Raw genomic sequence first — 24077 nt, forward strand, 5'->3', positions numbered from 1 at the left:
ACAAAACATGAATGATTCAAAAAAAATTTTTAACTGGATTCACTCTCCAGTAACAAAAAGCCAAATATTTTTAGTAATCTTTACAATCTTTCCTAATTAATGGTTGGATTACAAGTTTTTTAGGCTATTAACAAGGTCTACGCGTTTCGAACTACCATTCTTGCGTAGTTCTCTTCAGGACCAATCTTGCGCTCGACGATACAAGCTGGAAGGCTAGTGATCCCAATTTGGGGTCGGTAGGTGCGCTCGTGGGCTGACCTGACTCGCCTGTCTGGTCAAGACGAGGCAGGCGTCTTCTATGTGAAAGCGGTTCTTTTTTTCTTTTTTTCTTATTTCTCTCATCCGCTTCAATTTCCGTTTTCGCAATTCGTGGCTCAGTCGCGTTGTGAAAACACAACGCGACTGAGATCACTAGCCTTCCAGCTTGTATCGTCGAGCGCAAGATTGGTCCTGAAGAGAACTACGCAAGAATGGTAGTTCGAAACGCGTAGACCTTGAAAATGCATAAAGATTAAAACAAATGGAATTCATTTCTCTCAAACATATTGTTTCAATTGTATGTTTATGGAACTGATGCTTATTTTGAAAAATTAGTGGCATTTGTAAGTAATGGAGGCATGCATGTTCCATTTTGAATACCAGAAGTCTGACTTGTACAAGATGGCAGTGAGGTTGTTTTCCCAGAGAATGGAAGTGTATTGCTGACATTACTGAAGCCGGAGGGGGGAGACCTAGACACTGAGGTAAGTGAAGAGCAGACAGTGCACCTTTAGAAATGCAATTGGGCCTTTTGATGAGCAAGAAGCTGCTGGTTAGTCTTCCTTAAGCACTGCCGTATGATATAAACTTTAGGTGAAGTATGTACTGCAGACAGTGCAAATTGAAGGGGACCACGTGAGGACAGCCTCTGTTGTGGGTGCACTTGGAGGATACTGCTGTGCTGTGTAAAATATCAATCCACACAAAGGTTCTGTCTGCAGAGCAGCCTTGAAAGGACACTGGGAAAGGAGAACCACTTCAATAGGTGCTGAAAGCGCAGCCTGTACATACACATCTCCAGTTTGCTTTCTTTTTATAAATGTGGAATCCATTGGCCCATTTGTTTCAGTTTCAAGTTCTCTAACAATGGAAGGGAGTACACCAGAGTACGAGGACTGCTGTGCAACCAGAGCTGGTTGGTGTCTTACAGCCGTATTCCCAGTGGTGATGGAAGATAATCGAAGTCTATCCCTTGATGTAAGAGATGTTCACCTATCCTAAAGCACCTAGAAACTCCCCTGTCTGCATTTCACAGTACAGAGGGGGAGAGGTTCAGGGAAGCATCCTTCATGGATAAGTTCATACTGAATAGATTGCACTGTGCGTTGAGAGCACAAATCGGTGAATTTCCTCTAGAGCCAGAATCAGTCCTACCTTTGACTACCTTGATCTATCTCAACCATGGACCTGGAGGTTAAGGGGGCAGACCTGATCAGGGCATTTGAGGGAGCGGCCAAACAAATTGATAGCTTACTTAGGGGCGGGAAGACCAATAAGGAACATAGTGCACCTAGGTGGTTTGATCATGACTGTACCCTCGCCTTGAGGGATTTGAAATCGGCTCTGAAATGTGTACCTAGGGACAGAGGGAAGGTATCAAGCTGTAGGGCTAGGTACAATAAAACATTAAAATCCCGTAGAATTGTATTGCAGAACCAGGCATGGGAAAACTTGAGAGAAGTGGCCGAGACAAAGGACTCGACTGCTTTCTGGAGAGTCGTTAATGAACCATGCTTTCAGGATTCAAACAAACCCAAGCTGGCCTGCCATATTCTCCCAGAAACCTGGCTTGAGCATTATAAGGGTCTTTACAACTTTGGTAGTATTGATGATTTGGCTACAGTAGAACGGGAAAGTGTGAATCCACCTCAGATTACTTTTTCCTTAGGAGAAATAAAGGCGGAAATTGAGGGCCTAACCCGTAATAAGTCTCCAGGACCCGATGGGATCCCCCCCGATCTCTTTTTAAGCCAGAAAGAACTCTGGGCGCCCATACTCACCAGAGTAATAAATACTGCAGTGCAATCAACGATGCCAATATCCTGGTCTACGGCCACAATAGTTCCCATATTTAAAAAAGGGAACAAAGACAGCCCTCATTGCTATAGGCCCATTTCGTTAATTGACGTTACCATGAAAGTCCTAGGTAGGGCCATCCTTAACGGACTGATTGGGCGGAGGACATGAGATAATTACAGATACCCAGTATGGGTTTAGGTATGGCCGCTCCACCACAGATCAATGCCTTAATTTATATCTCCTGGCAGCCAAGTACACCATAGCCAGTGAGGGGACGGTGTTCTTGGCTTTCATGGACCTCACCACGTCATTTGACCGAGTAAATCGGAAGAAATTGTGGGGAATACTGGGGCCTTGGGAGTCGATCCTGGACTGGTAAATATATTACATGCACTGCATCAGAATACTTCTGCTCAGGTGAGATATGATGAGGAGGGAAATGTCACAGACCACTTCCCATGTTCAAGGGGAGTGAGGCAGTGGTGCATTTTGGCCCCCTTCCTTTTTACCTTCTACATTAATGGCTTGACCCAGGCGTTGGTAGCTCTAGGGGTGGACTGCCCGCAGATAGGTAGGAGAGGGATACCTGTGTTACTATACGCAGACGACGCAGTACTCTTGGCCCGTACTCCGCGTGGACTGCAGCGCCTCATAGATGGCTTTGTCCATTTTATGGATAGCTTAGATTTGTCACCTAACCTCACCAAATCATATGTTATGGAGGTAGGGAAAGGACCATCCAGTAAAACCAAGTATACAATAGGCACACAGGGATTGTAAAAGGTTAAGTCATTTTCATATCTGGGGATCCTGTTTGACAGTCGCCTTAGCCTTGTGGAGGAGAAATGCAATAAACTAATTAACTCAACAGGGGCATCCATGAACTTCGCGAAGAGGCTAGGCCGATGGTCCCCGGAGCAAATTCTGAACCTCTACAGTTCTATAAGTTGTGCCAAAGTTTCATATGGGAGTGAGGTTTGGGGCTTTGTAGACCCGCATAAATTACAAATAGAAGAAAACAAATATTTGAGGCGGGTACTGAAAGTCCCACAAAGCATTTCCTCCTATGTGGTTCACGAGGAACTGGGTATAGCCTATCTGTGCGACGAGCTGCAATGGAAGCCCCTCGAATGCTGGATTAAAGTATGGACAAACCCAGAGGTGGGGTTAAGTCAACAAATAGCACTAGACTGCATGACACGGGCACAGGGTCATAATATTCCATGGCTCAGATATATTAAGGAAAACCTGCTAGCCATGGGTTGTGCGGAATATTATACCCACCCGACAAAATTGCTAGCTAAGGATAAGGGCCGTATTAAGTCAGAATTTTTAAACAGAGCCACATCAAATAGGGAAGCAAGAGAGTTGACTAAGCCATCAGTAAGAACTCACCAGCTCACAAAGTCGTGCCTGGGCCTGGGACCTTATCTGTGTCTTATCTACAATCCTCAAGACAGATTCCTGATGACCCGTTTCAGGCTAAATTTGTTACATCACACTTTGGCTGTCCCAGCAGGGTATACAAAGCATTTGGAGAGTAAGGGCCCCTGTGGCTGCGACCAACTGTCTCCACAGGATACGCTTCATTTGGTCCTACTATGCCCATTTTATGCTTACTCTAGGCGATTATTTTTAAAAGGTATTTTAAAGAAAACCAAGTTTAAACAAGCTAAGGTGGCCCTACTGTTTTTGAAACTGTCAGTAGAACCTTTAACGCTGTTCTGTACAGTAAACTTCTTAAGATTAGCGATGAAATTCAGAACCAGTAGAGGGGTGGAATAATGGTCGTGAATGTTTAATATCTGCTATTGACTGCATTATATTATGGATGAAATATTTGTATTCTGGCACTTCTTGGCCATTTTTATAAGATGATCCTTGTGTTGAATCAATTTTATTTTATGTATTGCTGTTAAATAGAATCTTAGCATGGTTTTTTAAAAAACGTAGAAGATACTGCTTTTTTACATTGTACTTTTATGGTATTGTTTTATGCCGAATAAAGTATATATATTGAATTGAATTGACTACCTTGATCACTACTGCGGGGGGAGACCTCCTTGTCTCCAAATTATACAAACTCTCTATCATTAATTCCGGCTAAAAATGCTAAAATCCGTGAATGCTGGGAGCAAAGCAAGATTTAGGTAATACTATTGAGGACACTCGGTGGTCCTTTCGTTGCTCACAGATTAAGGAAATCTCTCTGAACAGTCGACTCAAGTTGCTCCATTTAAAATTCTTATGGTGGGCATACATGTCCCCTGCGAGACTGCATTCCATAGATCCTACGAGGCCACATACATGCACCAAGTGCTGCGCGCTTTATGCAGATTTTACGCATATGATTTGGAATTGTGGCAAAATTTCTGACTATTGGAGGGCGATGTATGTTATTTTGGGGCTTATGACAGTATTAGACCTCGCCCTACCACGCAGGTTGCCCTTCGGGGATACGTGAGGAACATCCCTAAACAGTTACGCCGATACACCTCTATGGCATTATTGATGGCAAAAAGGGAAATTGCTCTCTCCTGGGGAAACTAGTGTATTCCCACTACCAAGGCATGGCTAAACAGTCTTAGTTACTGCAACATAAATAGTGACCTGTTTGCTCCTACCCTACCTGCGAAATCCAAACCTAAAGATATATGGGGCCCCTTAAAAACGTATTTATTAGAATCGGTGCAGACCTCATCACCACAGCCACCTCCTGGGATAGTTCCTACTGGAGTGGGTTGAGGCTCCCCATATTTTCCCTTATCCGGCTGATCAATCACTTACTGCATGACAGATAACATGAGGAGAGAGTGGTGGCTGAGTTCTGACTGTTTATGACAAAATGGTAAAGTTTAAAAAAAAACTTCCCTCTGCTGAGAGAGGGAAGGAGCCTTCTACCACTCCAGGACCGATGAATGTTCAGGAGAAGCGCGGTGTGCAAAACTCCATCATGGTAGGGGCTACCACAAGAGAAAGTTTGCAGAGATCTTCTGAGTTCCCTGGTGCCACCAGGCAGCAGTCCATTTACTGGCTGGTACTGTGCACCATGGCCAAATATTGCTGGAGCTCAGTTTGGACTCTGATCCTCGGCATCATGATCTGAGCTGCTGTGCACAAAGGTGAAACTTCTGCTTGACCTAAGCATCATTCGCCAGAGTGCGGCATGTGCTGTGGGTTGCTATCCAACCAAGACTGGTGTTCGCATTGACGCACCAATCTGGATCCAATCAGCCCAAGCAGGGCTGTGGCGATCTTTGAGCACTTGTTACATGGCCCTTGTTTAATTCAAAGTCTCCCGTTACAGCCATCCCTGTCTGCGAGACATCATCCCAGTCACAGGATGAAGGGCAACAGTTGCCTTGTCTGACATGCAACTGCCCAAAGAGGTCCCGACGAACTACCAGCTTTCGATCTCTCAGGAGCAGATAAGTGAAGGAGTCGGGTCAGCCACTCTAGTGTGCCTACCTGAACACAGACTTAGAAACCTCACCTGGTGAGATAATGTGAACTGATCAATCAATCAATCATGGACATTTATATAGCGCACTACTTACCCGGAGGGTCTCAAGGCGCTTGGGGGGGGGGGGGTGCTGCTACTGCTCGAACAGCCAGGTCTTGAGCTTCTTCCTGAAGGAGAGGTGGTCTTGGGTCAGGCGCAGGTCGGTCGGGAGGGAGTTCCAGGTCTTGGCGGCCAGGTGGGAGAAGGACCTTCCTCCTGTTGTCGATCTTCGGATGCGGGGGACGGCGGCGAGGGCGTGACTGGCTGATCGGAGGTGGCGTTTGGGGGCGTAGAAGTTGATGCGGTTGTTGAGGTAGCTCGGGCCTTGGTCGTGTAGGGCTTTGTGTGCGTGGGTGAGGAGACGGAAGGTGATTCTCTTGTTGACGGGGAGCCAGTGCAGGTCTCTCAGATGTCCGGAGATGTGGCTGCGTCGGGGGATGTCGAGGATGAGTCTGGCTGAGGCGTTCTGGATCCGCTGGAGTCTCTTCTGGAGCTTGGCGGTGGTTCCGGCGTAGAGGGCGTTGCCGTAGTCCAGTCGGCTGGTGACGAGGGCCTGGGTGACCGTCTTCCTGGTCTCGGTGGGGATCCACCGGAAGATCTTTCGTAGCATGCGCAGGATGTTGAAGCATGACGAGGAGACGGCGTTGACTTGTCTGGTCATGGAGAGGGAGGAGTCCAGGATGAAGCCCAGGTTGCGTGCGTGGTCTGTCGGTGTGGGTGCGGTGCCCAGGGCGGGGGGCCACCAGGAGTCGTCCCAGGCGGAGGGCGAGGAGCCCAGGATGAGGACTTCCGTCTTGTCTGAGTTCAGTTTCAGGCGGCTGGTCGTCATCCATTCGGCTACATCTTTCATCCCTTCGTGAAGGTTGGCTCTGGAAGCGGCGGGGTCGTTGGTCAGTGAGAGGATCAGCTGGGTGTCATCGGCGTAGGAGATGATGTTCAGGTTGTGTTGGCGTGCGATGGGCGCGAGGGGGCTCATGTAGACGTTGAAGAGGGTGGGGCTGAGAGTCTTCACATTCGAAATGTAAACATGCTTGATGTTGATCCTGAAAGGGAACTACCTAGACTATATGGGAGACACTGGCTAATAGTAGGAAGCTGCATCTATAACATCAAGGGCTCAGGTTACTAAGCCATAGTTGTACAGACCCTAGGAAATCTGAGGCAAATGACCACAACCCTTACGACTGAGGCTCAGTGGATCCCCTGCCTGCACCATGGGCCCCCTGAACGGGGTCTGACCGGTACTTTACAGATAAGTACTATTATCTTCAGCATCCTTGTTTATTTTTTCATGATCAGTGGCTGGGAAATTATTCTGTAGATTGCGTATATGAAAATTATCCCATGAAATTTGTATTCCTCTACATATAAATATTGCTTTGAATTAATATTTCATGGCAAGGATTTTTTTATAGACTGTGGATCTCTGAAATAATTCTACAGCATGGTATATTCTACTTATATTGATATCCATTGTGTGGCACCACACTACACATTACACATCATATGTTTGAGAAAGAGAACATCAATTCACCAATTGTCCTAGGCAGTGCTTAAATTTGTTGTTAAAAAAAAGTGTCCGTGCTCAAAAGTTTATTTGGGAAGGTGCTGCCCCTTCTCACCACTTGTACGGGGGCTGCTCACTCTGACTGGTCACCACCTACTTAATTCTCATCCAGGGGATACTCATCAATAGTCCTAATCTATGAATAATCCCCGCCCATGTGTGGGATCCCGGAGCATATAGAAAATACATATAAATATATATGTATATATATATGTGAAAACATATATTTGCAGCCTAAAACATTTCCTAACTGGCGAAATTGCCGCAAAATTACATAAATTAGCATACATACAGTAGTACTCTTCCAAACCCTAAGGAAGAAAGAGAGCAGAAAACATTTGTATACAACAATTCTTTATTGCCATAGGAAAAACCTGTAATTGCAGGCATTTGCCAGTAGGCTGCAGTAGAGTATAAAGCAAACAAAGAAAACTGACACCTTGCCTTTAAGGCATTAGAGTAGGGGCACCGTGCCTTTAAGAACTGAATGCAACCCCCTGCTCCCATGGTGCACCACAGGTGACAGTTGGGTCAGTTCTTTTTTCCGGCTCCTTCTGTGAGGATCCTGGAGCTTGAGCTCTTCAGTTTTCAACTGAAATTGTGTTTTTGAGAGAATTTTCTCTTATTATTCGACATTTTTTGGATAAATAAGGCTTCTGATTTATTTTTCTGTGGTAACCCACAAGAATTTCCTGTCAGAATGCCTGCTCTGTTCCGGAAATGTCCTTCTTGTGACAAAAAGATGGCTCTGACTGACCCACATTCTGTGTGTATTGTGTGCCTTCCATCTACACACATTCCTGTTCAGTGCCATCACTGTCAAAAGTTTAAAAGTCGAACTCTTCGCGACAGGGCGAAGATTCGACTTCATGCCATGCAGGAGATGGATAAAAGTCACCAGGTGGGTGCTTCTACAGCCCCCAGATCTTCTCCTACAAGCAAGCACGGCCAAAAACGGCATCATTCCGCTTCTCCTGTCCCCAGGAAGAGGAAGGAAGGTCGAAGAACGACGTCGAGGTCGCCGTCGAAGAGTCCAAGATCATCTTCACGACGTCGAAGATCTCCGCCGCAGTCAAGTAAGTCGGCGTCGAGGCGCCATACTTCGGGCTCGAAGTCCATCGCTACTACCACATCTAAGTCTCCGTCAACGTCGAGGCTTCCGTCGACGTCAAGACACTCTCCGCCGCCCCGGACGGGATCGGCGTCGAGAGCTAGGACGGCATCCAGGTCGCCGCCGGCTGGCGGGCCGCCGTCGAGAGGGACTGTCAGATCCCATCCTTCGACGTCAAGGAGGTTCACGCCGAGGCGACGCCAGGAAAGGTCGCCGTCGACGCGACGTCGAAGAAGGTCATCGTCGACACGACGTCAAGAGTCGTCGTCGATACGACGTCATGGAGCATCTCCATCCGGTCGACGTCTAGGGAGATCGACGTTGAGGTTCTCAGTCGAGTCCTTCTCGACGTGATCGATCACCGTCGAGAGCATACCACTCGACGCCACTAGTCACCCAGACATCTTCGACGTCGAGGCTTTCGCCGTCGAGGGATCAAGTGACGGCAGTTGTGGAATCCCCTGGTTCCGGATCTTCAGGAGGCAAGTCATCATCTCCTCGTTTCAATATCGTGGCAATCTCCCCGGAACCTTCGCCCAGATCTGCGGACAGACCACGCAGCTTGGTGTCTCAGCATCCTCAAGGGGCTCTATCTGGAGGTCAGAGTAGCCCGGGCTCGGGTTACTCCCATACATATTCTCCGTCTACGGCAAGAACGCCGGTCAGACCGTCTAGATCTCCTCGGGAGTCCCAGGATTTCACCCAGGCCAAGAACACCTGTCAGACCAAGTTCACCAATCCGGCCAAGACAGAGGTCTCCATCTAGACATCGCTCTAGGTCCAGAGACCGTCACAGCAGGAATCATGACGGGTCCCATAACAGGCGGCGTACAAGATCTTCCACAAGGTCGTCCTCATCTAGGTCGTCTTACCGAGATTACTCTCCGACCTTCTCATCTACGCCTCCTTCCTGAGTCTCTCCAATTGATGACCTCGCGACTTTCTCCCATGTTCTGAGCAGGGGAGCAAAAAAGCTAAACATTACGCTGCATACTCCAGTGGTTCCCACTTCTGTAATTTTTGATACTCTTCATCATCGCACAGCGCCCAGGCCTCTTCTGCCCCTGGTCCCCGGCCTCCTAGAACCGGCTATGGCTACTTTTCTCACACCAGCAGTGGTGGGATCTGTGCCATCTCGGATAGCCAAAAAGTACAAGGCCCCTGCAGAGGATCCCTTGTTCCTCAGATCTGATCCTCCTGCGAACTCCATTATTGTGGCGGCTGCCATGAAGTCCCATGCAGGCTCAGTACCACCTGAAAAAGATAGTAAACTTATGGACTCGTTTGGTAGGAAGGTATGCAACACCTCCTCTTCATTTATGAAGGTGGCTAGCGCCTCTGCCTTGCTTGGAAGGTACGACAGGTCCCTTTGGGACTCCCTGACTCGCTTTACAGACAAGCTTCCCAAGGAAGATCGCCAAGACTTTCTGGAGATTATACAGGAGGGGGAGGCCTGGTAGCCAATCAAGTTATTAGCGCCGCAGTGGATGCCTCTGACATTGCGGCCCATGGCTATTCAAATGGTATTTGTTCCCGTCGTTCGGCCTGGCTACGCCTGACAGGGCTCAAGCCAGACACCCAGAAGAAGATTTTGAATTCGCCATTCAATGGGAAATCTCTGTTTGGTCCACACACGGACGACGAAATGTCCAAAATGAAAGCGGAAATGGACACCGTCAAAGCTGTGGGATTAGAAAAGCGCAAGGAATTCAAGAAACGCTTTCGCCAGGGAGACAGTAGGTCTTTCCAGCAGAGGGTTCAAACCCCTCAGTGGCAATCCCAGTCTCAGCAGAAGACGCAGTTCCAGCAGCGTCGTCCTGGCAGAGGAAGAGGTGGCAATAACAAGCAGCAGTCTTCCTCCAAGCAACCTCCTAAGCCCTGAGCCATTGCTACCTCCACGTCTGTTCGCCACTCCGGTGGGAGGGAGTGTTTCTCATCTGAAAGAGTGGAAATCCATTACAAAAGACAGATGGGTGCTGAATATTGTGCAGCATGGTTACTTGCTGAGGTTCAAATCTCCTCCTCCGCAAGTTCTCCTTCAGGCGCGACACCTCCCACGTTTCCAGAGTCAATTGCTACAAGACGAAGTCTCCGTCCTCCTGAAGAAGATGGCCATAGAGGAGGTTCCCTCCATTCACAGAAATCAAGGAGTGTACTCCCGGTATTTCTTGGTTCAAAAATGAGGAACTGCCAAGGAATACAGGCCCATTCTAGATCTTCGAATGCTAAACAAATTCATACGAAAAGAAAAGTTCCGCATGCTCGCCCTGCACCAGATCTTCCCGCATCTTCATCAGGGAGACTGGATGTGTGCCATCGACTTGCAGGACGCCTACTTCCACATACCAGTGTCAGTCAAGCATCGGAAGTTCCTAAGGTTTCAGATCGGACGCCGTCACTACCAGTATCGAGTGCTGCCGTTTGGCCTGAAATCTGGACCTCGGACATTCTCCAAGTGCATGGCGGTGGTGGCTGCTTTTCTTCGCAAAAGAAAGATCTTAGTCTATCCGTATCTAGACGATTGGCTGTTGAAAAGCTCCACTCCTTCGCTGCTTTAAAACCATCTGGCGTTCTGCCTCAAACTGATGGACTCGTTGGGTCTTCAAGTCAATCTGAAAAAGTCAGTTCTCAACCCTTCCCAGCGGATCCACTACCTGGGTGCTTCTCTGGACTCACTACAGGCAAGCGTGTGTCCTTCGGAGGAGAGGTTGTCATCTATGCTCCTGAAGGGTCGCCTTCTTCTGGACAATCAGGCCCCCACAGCCGACAAGTGTCCTCTCTTCTGGGATCGATGGCCTCGTGCATTTACATCGTGCCCAATGCTCGCCTTCACATGAGGCCTCTGCAACAAGCCCTCGAAGATCAGTGGTCTCAGAGATCGGATCAGTGGGAAGACCGGGTCTTGCTTCCTCAAGAAGCCAGGGACTCGATCAGATGGTGGTTAAAACGATCCAATCTCCTCCGGGGAGTGCCATTCCATCGTTCTCCTCCATCCCAGTCAATTGTCACGGATGCCTCCCTTCAAGGCTGGGGCGCTCACATGGACCGACTCCAAGTTCAAGGCCTCTGGTCCGAGGTAGAGCAAGGCTACCATATCAACTTCCTGGAGCTTCGAGCAGTTCATCTGGCTCTCAAGTCTCTTTATCCTTCTCTGCGCACCAACTACCTCCAGGTTCAAACGGACAACACAACAACTATGTTCTATTTGAACAAACAGGGAGGCACGAGGTCAAGAGTCTTGTCTCTGGAAGCACAAGCCATCTGGCACTGGCTCCTAGCAAGAGGCCTGTCCATCGTGGCAGTTCATCTACCAGGAATTCAAAACGTCCAAGCAGACTGCCTAAGCAGAATCTTCGTAGAAGCGCACGATTGGGTGCTCAACGAGGAAGTGGCGCAAGAGGTTTTTCGGTGCTGGGGCGTACCGGACGTAGATCTGTTCGCAGACGCGGCCAATGCAAAATGCCCCGTATTCGCGTCCAGGTTTCCCCAACAGGGATCACTGGGGAACGGTATTTTGATCAGCTGGTCGCAGACATTACTCTACGCCTTTCCTCCCCTGCCTCTGATCCCGGCGGTGATCCAGAAGTTCTACAGGACCAACACCAGAATGATCCTGATAGCACCAGAGTGGCCACGCCAGTGGTGGTACCCCGATCTTCTACAGATGTCGGAGGTTCCGCACCGGCGCCTACCATGCCGTCCAGACTTGTTGACCAAAGACCAGGGGAAGGTGTTTCACCCCAACCTTCCTTCACTTCGCTTGACGGCATGGCTCCTGAGGTCATCCAGTATGGACATTTAGACCTCCCAGCAGACTGCATGACTATTCTTAAGGAATCAAAACGACCCTCCACTAGGAAGTCCTATGCTTTCAAGTGGAAGAGGTTCTTCTTATGGTGTCATGAGCACTCTCTTGACCCGGTACATGGCCAAGAGCAGGTGATTCGTCCACATCTATTGCATTTAGCGAGATCAGGCCTGAAATACCCCTCTATCAGGGTTCATTTAGCTGCAATCACAGCATATAGGAAGTCTCCTAATCAGACATCTTTCTTCCTTATGCCTGTAGTTAAAGATTTCCTAGAAGGTCTTAAGAAAGTCTTCCCACCGGTGAGGTCCCCCTCCCCTCCCTGGGAGCTTAATATCGTCCTGACTAAGCTGATGAGTGCTCCTTTTGAGCCTATTCATAGGGCCTCTTTGCAGCACTTGACCTGGAAAGCTGCTTTTTTAGTGGCGATTACCTCTGCCCGTAGGGTCAGCGAAATCCAGGCCTTGTGTTGTAAGGAGCCTTACACAGTTTTTCATGCCAACAGGGTGGTCTTAAGAACGCACCCAAGTTTCCTGCCTAAGGTAGTTTCAGACTTTCATATCAACCAGTCTATTACCTTACCTACCTTTTTTCCTAATCCTTCCACTCCCCCGGAGAGGTCATTACACTCCCTAGATCTCCGGAGGGTCCTGAAGTTCTACTTGTCAAAAACCCTGCCTCTTAGAAAGTCTGACCGGCTTTTTGTTAATTATGGCAGTACTAATACTGGCCTGTCTGCTTCCAAAAGGTCCATTTCTCGCTGGATTGTCTCCTGTATAGCTTTAGCTTATCAACTAGCTAACAAGACCTTGCAGGGTAAACCACATGCACATTCTACTAGAGGGAAAGCTTCCACTACAGCTCTCCTTCGTAATGTTCCTATTTCTGAAATTTGTAAAGCGGCAACTTGGTGGTCTGTCCATACCTTTACCCGCCATTATTGCCTGGACTCAGATACTCAGGCCGATGCCAGAGTAGGGCAGGCCTCGTTAAGGAACTTATTTGCATAAGATGTATTTGCAATATATGTCTTAGTCATTCTGTGAAGTTTTTATACTTCTCGCTCGTCCGCGAGACTTTGGGTATGAGCTTGCTAATCTATTCATAGATTATGACTATTGATGAGTATCCCCTGGATGAGAAGGATTAGTTACTTACCTGTAATCCTAGTTCTCATCCAGGGGTATACTCATCAAAGTCATAAGCTCCCGCCCACCTCCCCGGACGAGCAGAGTTACACAGTTATGAGATGTTTTATTGTGGATCTCCTCAGGTGTTATGCACCTCCAAAAAGAACTGACCCAACTGTCACCTGTGGTGAACCATGGGAGCAGGGGGTTGCCTTCAGTTCTTAAAGGCACGGTACCCCTACTCTAATGCCTTAAAGGCAAGGTGTCAGTTTTCTTTGTTTGCTTTATACTCTACTGCAGCCTACTGGCAAATGCCTGCAATTACAGGTTTTTCCTATGGCAAGAAAGCATTGTTGTATACAAATGTTTTCTGCTCTTTCTTCCTTAGGGTTTGGAAGAGTACTACTGTATGTATGCTAATTTATGTAATTTTGCGGCAATTTTGCCAGTTAGGAAATGTTTTAGGCTGCAAATATATGTTTTCACATATATATATACATGTATATTTATTTTCTATATGCTCCGGGATCCCGCACATGGGCGGGGATTATTCATAGATTATGACTTTGAGTATACCCCTGGATGAGAACTAGGATTACAGGTAAGTAACTAATCCTTCAGCGCTAGCACCTCCCCCATCTGTAAGTGAACGGGTTTAGAGGACATTGAAGTACAAGTTAGTCTTTAGTGTAACTACCTTCTATTGAAGGAATAGGAAAAAAACATACTTCAGTCCTGCAACATAGCCTGCAATGGGCTCCAAGCCAGACATGGAGTCGGTAAGGCAGAGCTTGTGTATGTAATATGTTTATGTCCACCGCAAAAGGAAACGGGCATATATGTGGAAATGGACACCTTGTCGTATGCCTTAAACCCTGAAGGGAACTGTGTTGAACATGTTTGTGGTTGGTGAAACAAAAAAACCCTTGTTCTGATTTTAGGTGTTGCTGAGCCAGCTCATGCGCTGCTTTGCGAGACATTTAGTAGTGTGCTTTTAAAAGCGTTACCCCAGGCTTCTGCTGGCCTAGAGGTTGCGGTCACGTGCGTGTGCACGTGCACAGCCGCCAGATTTCATCGACCGAGGCACTATCTGGAGCATTATTACTTTCACTTTTGCCGCTGCTGCGCGCGCACCACTTAGGTGTTTGTAGTCGCGCGCTTGCACCCCTGCTTTACTTTTGCCGTCCTGTTTTTTTTATTTGAGTGGGCGTTACTAAAGGCTTGTTACTTAACTGTAGTAGCTTGATATGTTAAGCAATTCCATCAGGCAGCCCTGTGTAGTGTGAAAGGGCAGTGTGCCCAGCTTCCCATACTTTAAGAAGACACTCGACGTTGTATGCTGTGCTTTTGTTCTGGAGCCTATTCCTGGAGCCACACTCTGCATGCGACTTCGAGTGTTTCTTGATTTTTCCCATTCTCTAAAGCTGCCTGCCAAACCTGGGGGCTCCAGATGTGAAGGGAATAGTCTACACCAAGCCTTGTGTGAAAAGTCCACATCTGTTGTACTTTATCAGGAGTCCTTTGGCAAAGTGTGTGAAGCTGTGCACACTTTGTGATCCTAACAGGCGGTTTTCACATCCCGCTTTTCTTTTATGAGCTGGTTGTCAGCCTCGACATTCTCTCCTTCTACGTGAACTGCAGAGGGAATGGCAAGAACCAAGTTAGGGCAAGTGAGTACTTAATTTTCTTATCCCAAAAGCCTTTGTACTGCAAAACAGGGCTGGGAAGGCCAGTGGATCTGTGTATTGCCCGTTCTTGTGGTTTGTACCTAACCTATGCGGTGTGTCCATGAAATACCAGCCCATGATGTGCACAGCTGTAAGACCAGCTTCTTGGATCCCCTGTGACTCTAGTTCAGCAAAGGGGAACATATCCGCTTTGTTGGGTGTGTAAATAGCGATGCCATGCTCCTAGCTGACAGTGGTTCGAGAAGTTTGCTCTGACCTCTTAAACTTTATTGGCTAAATGAGCGAAAGTTTGAGCGCTTTGGGGTTTGCTGGTGTATCCATGTATGTATGTATGTATATATATATAATATATCTATATATATCCACTTTTCGTCCATCCGTGCCTGCTTCCAAGACTGTTTCTATTGTCAGGTACAAAAAATGTCCAATTGTGGAGGTGAGAAAAGACAGGATGTGTCATCCATCCTTTCCCAAATGTGTACATTAAGAACCATACGTTTGGCCAGTAGTAACATCGGTTAGTGACCGCTTTTAGAAACGACAGAAGCCTACAATTGAAAACATGTTTTGAGGCATCCCCCTGCGGGTGTCACTGGCGCCATTTGCATGTAGTCTAGCAGTGCTATGGTACAAACCTGGAACAGTGCTTTAAAAAACCAAGCATTGGCATAGACAATAGGTCTCGCCTTTGGGACCTTATAAGTATTTATTTATGCAGCACAATATCCTTACTGCAACAACATTACCTGTTGCATGGCTAAACACTTATAAGGTCCCAAAGGCGAGACCTATTGGCTATGCCAATGCTTGTTTCTCAAGTCGTAGGCAGAGGGGTTTTACCAATAGTTCTGACCACGTGTCTTACCTTCACAGACAACTGTACGATTAACATGCCATAGAGCGTAAATACCATCAACCTGTGGAGACCACTAAACTTGTAGGAAAGCACAACGGGAGGCTTGCCACCTAAATACAGAATGGCGGGCATTATTTACTACTTGGACTTGTTTGAAGTGTTTATTTCTTTTTACTCTCTATTTTCAGGTACCGAAAGTTTCGTGACTAATTGCAAATATGCAATGTACGGTGAAAATAATTTTTCCTTTATTTTGTCATTTCTCTTAAGTTGTAGATGTAATGGTTTACATGTGTATGGAGAGTGCCATGTATGTATGTATGACGTATTCTAGTTACAATAATGAAAAAACAGCCCTTTGGGGACAACTGCTATGAAAGCAAAGTGTGTAATCCTGAATAGCCAGGCTGCTGTGGTGAGCGAAAGCCTTATCTAAAATAGTATATACCAAGGTCGGACTGGCCTATAGGGCAATCTGGCAGTGATCAGTGGGCTGGCCTGACAGGTCAGTGTGTGGGCCGGTTTTTTGGCTGTCTCTGGGACTGTTGTAGGGTCTGCTGGGCCGGTTTTTAGGTCGAGGACCGAAGGCTGCGCTTGCGCAGTCTCCGGGAGGAGATTTAATGATTTGGAGTATGAGGGCTTGAACCCGCCTCTCTCCTCCTCTCTCCTCCATTGGCTGGCTTCCTAAACGGAGGCCAGCCATTGGAGGACAGGGGAGTCACTCCAATTACGCCCTGTCTCTTTCGAATTCGAGGGCGTTTTTTTTGCGTTCTTTCGACTGTGACTTCATCCGTCACTCAGAACGCCAAAAACACGCCCCCGAATCCGAAATTTTCGGATGTTTGCGGCCGCCATTGTTGCCCGGCCGCCGCCGAGTCTTACAGTGAGTGCTTGTTTTAGTAAGTGTTTCCAGAAAGGGGGCCCCCTGCGTCACCCATCCCAAATAGTATCTCTTGCCTCAGTACAGCAGCCTCTTCTTTTCCTGCTCCCGTGTTCTTTGGTAGGAAGCTTTTCATGGAATGGCCTGCTTGCTGCTGGTAGCCGTGGCTTTGGTCTCAGCTGTGGAACCCAAACCGACTTGACTGTGTTTTTGTTCCCCCAGGAGCCCGCAGGGAAGTGCGGTGGGAGTACAAGATGTATGCTGCGTGTGGCCGTGACGGCATAGTGAGGCCTGCCTCCCTCTCACCGGTGCTCAGTCTGGGATGGAGGGGGGCTATCAGGTTACTGCACACGGACGGCTCCTCCCCGCCCCGAAGTCTCGGCTCTGAGCTCCGCTTGGCCTCTCACACACACACATACACGCCGGCTTCCCTCGCCCTGCTGGTCCTCGCCCGAGACGGCCCTTCCCGGAGTCGGCCCCGCAGAGCCCCACCGTGCTGGTGGCGCTTCTGGCCCGGAACGCTGCTGCTCGTCGCCCTGTGCCGGGGGGATGCCCGCCCTGCTGCTCCTGGTCCTCGCCCGAGGCCTGGCCCTTCCCGGAGTCGGCCCTGCAGAGCCCCACCGTGCTGGTGGCGCTTCTGACCCAGAACGCTGCGCACACCCTGCCCTACCAGCTGGGGCGCCGGAGCGACTGGACTATCCCAATCGCCGCATGGCTATATGGTGAGAGGGATGAGGGGGGGCGGAGGGATGTGGGGGTATGCCAGTGGGTGCTGCAGAGGAAATGGTAGCCGATATCTTGTCTGGACCGGGGCACTAGCAGTGGGGTGTGTGCTGGAGCTGCATAGATAGGTGGGGAGAGATTCTGCCGATAATGCGGAGGGGCTTTTGTATGGAAAAGTGCAGATCGGCTTCAGTGTATAGTTGGGAATAACACCAAATGCACACTCCGATTACCATATCTGATTAAAATAACATATTTGCCACTGCTAACACAAGCGCACAGCTCACCGTAGCTCCTAGAAGCCATCAGAGAGTGCTTCGTGTGGGCAATTAAGGATTAGCGCGTCAGTACTTAGAAGCACTCACCGGACATTAAGACAGTCTTGTGTAAAGAAAGGACCTCGTGCAGCTGCATAGATGTATTGAAACACGGACGCAGAAGTATAGAGTGCCATACATTGACTCATCGTAACCTCCGGTACTTACAGCGCTTAGAAGTGACACATGGGGCATGACGCGCTATACAAACACGTTGCTATCCTACAAACAGAAGACAAGTGCCAAGAGGGAAGCTCTTCCAGTTTGTATGGATATTATGGCCGTGTCGGTACAATATTCTATTATGGATTGCATCTGGAAACCGGGAGGCAGAAAGCAAAATGAAACTCATGATGTTAAATTGTATGGGATGATGAATTCAAAAGCAGCAAATATTTGATTTTGTGGCTTTTACTGAACGGTATTCACACTTGCATTGATACTGTGTGTTCGTCTGCGAAATGCAATAGGCTTACTGAGATGAAAAATAAATTCTCCCTCATCACTAGATTGTCTTTGCTCCGAACTCATCGTTCACGCTTATCATGTCTCGGAGACGAAGTTTAGAAGTTTGTTTGTTGTTTTTCGGTTATTCCCTTTTTATTGCTCTGCGCAAATATGTACTTTTCCTTGGTTCACGGGGTGGATGAGATGGTCAAAGCAAAGCAGGACACGTGGAACAAAAGGCAAACCTGCTCTGGACTGTAGGTGAATTTGAGCACACCCGGTGGCATACCTTGGACCCTAGTGCAAGCAGCCCCTGCTGGTAAATACAGCCACAATTGTGGTTTACTGGGCCCCGGTGCGAGTGCACCTGGTGCACAGTGGATGGCTCCGCCACCGAGCACGCACGCCTCAGGATTCGCAGCCTCTGCTGGAATGTGAAGGGACAGTTGGCACCAGAGTGAGAGCCGGGCAGTTACTCCTGTTATGGGGGCAGCGCCTGTAGCTGGGTTTAGGACACATACACGCAGCATGCACTGTTGTCCAACATTCCTGTCTCATGTACACACTAATGACGCAGAACCCGTGTGGCCTCTCCCCGCTCACACACCGAGCGCCCTCCTGTGCTTGAGAGACAGGAGTTCACAAACTTAGTACATTCCCAGGTCCAAGCCCTCTGTGTGTGTGGGGGGGGGGCTCTGTGTGTGTGGGGGGGGCTCTGTGTGTGGGGGGGCTATGTGTGTGTGGGGGGGCCTCTGTGTGTGGGGGGGCTCTGTGTGTGTGTGTGGCTCTGTGTGGATAGCTTTTTTTGTAGGTGGCTCTTTGTGAGGGTGGCTCTATGTGAATGACTGTGGGTGGCTGTATGTGTGTGTGGGTGGCTTTGTGTGTGTGGCTCTATGTGGGTGTAAATGCAATAGGTCATGCATTTGCGAGCGATTAAGCTATTGGCATTGTAAATGACAATGCCATTTATTTAACGATTAAGCTATTGGCAATGTAAATGACAATGCCATTTATTTGATTTTAAAAAAAAGTCATGAGCAATGCCAGCCGAGACTATTGCATTGTACATGCTTGTTTGCTGTTGATTTCCCGAAAATTAAAACAAATATCCTCTGCAGCAATCTCAAATCCATGCAGTCTTCCGTACCTTGGGAAAACTTTTACAGCGTACATTTACATGTTTTAAACTGCTTCAGTTTGCAGATATTGACTACTTTTCTTTTTAGCTTTCTAAGTCACTAATAAAGCCCGCTTCTATGTTGGTACCTGAGCCTGTTTTCTGTCCCTTTCTGAGCCTGGTATGTGCTAGTGGCTAGATTATCCAAAGGTGGTGTGAGGCAGTTTGTGCTAAATTAGCATGACCAGGTAGCTCCCAGAGGGCAACTGGTACTTTTTCAATACGGAAAAGGATCTAACATTCCCAAGAAAGCATTATGGAAAATAGCGTTTCTGTCAACGTACAACCTACTGCACAGTATTCTTATTTGTTTTTATCCACATTTATAAATAAATACCAACAGGAAAATGAATGTTTTTAGGTCTGTATGTATTTTGTAAATATCAGTAAAAACAGAAAATTCTGAGCCTTAGTTATAGATGAAGCCAAACCTGGTCTAGTTTGATACAGTGCAGAGCAACGGTAAACCGCTACAATTTACTTGTGCTCAGCACCCGAAAAGAGCGTAGCAAATTCAGCGCTGGATATGGGCAAGTAACATCCTCTTTATCTTAAGGGTCATTTTTCCTTTATTTACCTATAGTGAATACCTTTCTGCTGTGGAGGGTCTTGGCAATAGGTGCGTATTCTGTAAATTGTGAATGTAAGGGAGGCGTTGCACTGGGCAACTCATGTTACCAGGATCTTGAGCTGTCTGCATCCCCCCTCCACTGAATTCCCATGGGTTAACCAGTTGTATTGTTTATACGTTTTATATTTTGTTTTGATAGTTGCACATAACATGACCTTTCTTGTCATGCTTTGAAATTAGCCATCTATAAATTGTCACTAATTTGTGCTCTCCTTGTGTCTTATAGGTGGGTTAACTCTTTGCAGCCGGCGCGGGTGACAAGATGGGGTGGTATGATATCCACGCCAGATGCGGTGCTGCAGGCAGTCATAAAACGGTCATTGGTGGAGAGTGGCTGTCCCACCTCAATTGTCAACGAGCTCATAGAGAATGCACACGAGCGCAACTGGCCACAGGGCTTGGCCACGCTGGAGACACGGCAGATGAACCGGCGCTATTACGAGAACTATGTGGCCAAGCGCATCCCTGGAAAGCAGGCAGTGGTGGTTATGGCCTGCGAGAACCAGCACATGGGGGAGGACATGGTGATGGAGCCTGGCCTCGTCATGATCTTTGCGCATGGAGTAGAGGAAATCTAAACACAAGAATATTTTAAACTATTAAAGATGTGCTTTAAAGAATCTTCTCTCCTTTCAACAAGCGTTTTCAGCTTGAGAAATAAAAGGTGAACCTTGTGAGTTTTGCAGTGATGCTGGTCAGCCGGGCTCTCATCCTCTATCAGGGCATTATCCACATAAGTGTATGGCTTTATAGGAAACAATATATGTAAAGTATATACTTAGGTAAATTGCAGGTAGGTATGTGGTCCCCGTCGAATCTTTCTCCATCATTCATGCAAAGTCAGTCCAGCCCACACCTATTTGAACAGACGAACACTTTAGAAGCAGAAGCCTCACTCTCCATGTATGACTTGAAGGAAGTACAACCACGGAAATTATGCTCTCCCTGGCCTTCTGTGAAATACTGATGCTCGTAATTGATGTGGAGCAAGACTTTGAAGGGCTTCTGGTGGTGGTGTGAAAGCACAGAAGGAAGGTTGCAAACTGCAGGCATTAAGCACAGTGTTTTAGTGCACACAACACTCATTGAAGTACAGTGAAAAGGACAAGTTGGTGGAGTACGCTCAGGGCGAGTTGTCATACGACCTGCTACTCCATGTCTTGTTTTCTTTTTGAGCTGCTGGCGACAGGAGTTGGCAGGTTGGGACAGACCATTCGGGCCTGTTCTTGTGCTGTGCTTCACTTACGGATGCCGAAAATATCCTCGTAAAAATCCAAATGTCACTGCACCAAAAAGCAAACTGAACTCTAGCTGTTTCACTTTGCCTTTCATCTCGAATTTCTAGGCCCTGACAAGTGTACCAGGGTGTGGTAAGCCTTCTGCAGAGCTCCTGCCGCCTTTTGCTACTGAGCAACACAACTGCGTCAGATGGTACTGCTGTGGGAGGTGGACATGGATACGGAGAACAGAAAGCTACAGCCCTCTTTAGGGGGATGCCAGACACAGAATCCAATTGAAGTATGAATTATCATACTAGAAATAATGCACCCAGATTTACCACTCGGCTGACAAGTGGTGGGGGAGGGGTGTTGTTACAAGAGAGGGGGATGGTTCCATACCCTCAGTAATTTTCTGTCTTCATACTGCCTTTTAGGTGTGCCCATCCTGCTGGCATTCATTTGAGGCATTGCTTCTGTTTGTCTCTTTGTTTCACACTCCCTATTGAGTTTTGTTTTCTGTTGCCGGTGATGACAGTGGGTGGCTCTGTATCTTTGTATGTCCTTTTTTCTTTGTTTTTTTTACATACAGTGAGAAATTTGTTTAAAAAAAAAAAAGTTTTCTTGTTGAACACTATCTTATTTGTATGTTGTATTTAAGTTCATTTACCTGCGGGAGTTGGTTGCCTGAAATGGCGCGTTTGGTCACTGTAGCTAAGGGACTTCCATTTTAAGTTCTGGAGAAACAGATCCATGCCACATCTTTAAAATGACCATTACTTAAGTGAGTCTTGTTTAGAATTGTATATTTTTCGTGTGTGTGTGAATTCTTAAAATGGGGCATGGTTCTGATTCTCCTGAACCTGCATCTGGCATCCCTTCTCTAGCCTGTTGTGTCCACATTAAATGAATACTTTTTTTTTAACAAAATAAAAAAATTCAAATCAGGGACTCAAAGTTTTAAAGGCTGAGAATCACTAATTTGGGGATGGGAGGGGATGTCGGAATTTGCTTGTACACTCCTTTACTTGTACTTACAATATCGTTTAACACACACACACACACATCCACTACAGTTCCCCTGGGGATAGTTTGAGATGTGTTTAGGGACCTGGTGCAGTGTGAACAAGCATTTGTGAAGCCAATAGGTCATGCCTTGGGGACCTGTTGGCGCTGCTAGCGGTTTGTAATAATGCTGTACAGCCTGGCTAAAGAGACGGCTGCTTCTTTTTGTGGCCCAGTGCTTTTTCTTTACTGATTCAAGTTAAATTGGTAAATTTAAAAAAGCACACTTTTTTTGTTTTGTTTTTTATTTACTTAAAGTGGGCGAGGGAAGCAACAAGGAGAGCAGTGGTGTAAGCAGCACGGAGGGCACGGGTGAGCGGAAGCATTGCAGAGGGCATCCAGAGAAGTACATAGTGTAGGCGAGAGAGTGCAATGTGGAAAGGGGAGAGGATTTTACAGAAATAAATATAGACTAAATAGGCACTATATTCATTGTCCAGCCGGACAGTTTTAATTTCTGATGAATGAAATATACAAAAATTCAAGTGTGATAAAAGCAGGACACCAGCCGATGTCTAACTAACACACTTAGGAAGGGGACAAACAAGAATATTCGAGGCAATTTAAATAGTCTGTGTATTAAAATTCACAATCGGACAATATAGATTACACACTATTGCTAGCGTTAATCAGCACAATTCCAACACACCGGGCCGTCAATGCGATCCTCGTCCGGGTGGACGATTCTTCCCGTGGACGAGGATCGCATTGACGGCCCGCCCCTTAGCTAAATTTAGCAATTCTTCCACCGCCTTGCTACAGTTTTGCCGTAAATTCGGCGGACCAATTATACCATTCAGGACCACAGTTCTTAATCTAAGCCCTACAGTATGGGCACAAAAGTTTATTATGACTTTTTAATAAGAAGGCATATATTTGATGTCCTGAAGATGAACCTTGAGTAACTAATAGGTTCGAAACGTCGTCGACCTTGTCACACTAAATGTGTTGGAATTGTGCTGATTAACGCTAGCAATAGTGTGTAATCTATATTGTCTGATTGTGAATTTTAATACACAGACTATTTAAATTGCCTCGAATATTCTTGTTTGTCCCCTTCCTAAGTGTGTTAGTTAGACATCGGCTGGTGTCCTGCTTTTATCACACTTGAATTTTTGTATATTTCATTCATCAGAAATTAAAACTGTCCGGCTGGACAATGAATATAGTGCCTATTTAGTCTATATTTATTTTTGTAAAATCTTGTTCTGTCTAGGGACCACTGTCCTGTGTAAAGATATAACTCTCTAAGGTCCCTAGCATATTGCTTCCTTGGGTTCCCTTGTGTAACTAAATGGGGTGGAAAGGGGAGAAGTACACTGGTGAGGAAGCACTGCGAGGGAGAAGCACACATGGGCAAGAATAACACGAATGTGGGGGGGGGGAATAGAAGCCAAGAGGCGAGGGCAGCATTGAGTGGGGCGAAGAGAAATACTTTAGGGAGACAGCTGGAAAGCTCATGCATTCTCATGGAATGCTTAACTAAAAAAAAAAAAAGTGCCTGAAAAGCAAGCAGTGGAAGGACAACAGCAATGAGGCATGCCCCATGGGAGGGACAAACACAGGAATACACGAGAGCTCACACAATCAAATTTTGAAACAGTACAGCAATTAAAAAGTATTAGGCAATCAATATGAAGTTTATGCAAACATGAATCTGCCCAGCGAGCACTCACCCAATGGTTCACAGAAACAATATATAATTGAGTTCCCTCTCAAAGTTCATATTGTGATTTCCATAGAATACGCTGACTGGTCGATGGCTATAGGCAACTTGTAATTGTTCCTGAATCTTTGACTTTGCTTTACTAGGCACCTAGCTGCATACTTTCAGGTGAGAACAAGTTACCCTAGAGTAAACAATTACAAATGTAGGCTGCAACCTTACATAAAAATAACA

General features: G+C 47.1%; 1 protein-coding gene across 1 annotated transcript in view; it reads left to right on the forward strand.

The window, feature by feature from the left end:
- Window positions 1–22069, forward strand: part of RNF41 (ring finger protein 41) — a 320109-nt gene extending 298040 nt beyond the window's left edge. The window contains exon 7 of the mRNA XM_078686225.1: window positions 20122–22069. Within this exon, the coding sequence (XP_078542351.1) occupies window positions 20122–20473 (352 nt within the window). The 3' untranslated portion in view covers window positions 20474–22069. The remainder of the gene's footprint in view (window positions 1–20121) is intronic.
- Window positions 22070–24077: the final 2008 nt, after the last annotated feature.

The sequence above is a fragment of the Lissotriton helveticus genome, chromosome 1_1, assembly GCF_964261635.1.
Source record: "Lissotriton helveticus chromosome 1_1, aLisHel1.1, whole genome shotgun sequence".
NCBI lineage: Eukaryota > Metazoa > Chordata > Amphibia > Caudata > Salamandridae > Lissotriton > Lissotriton helveticus.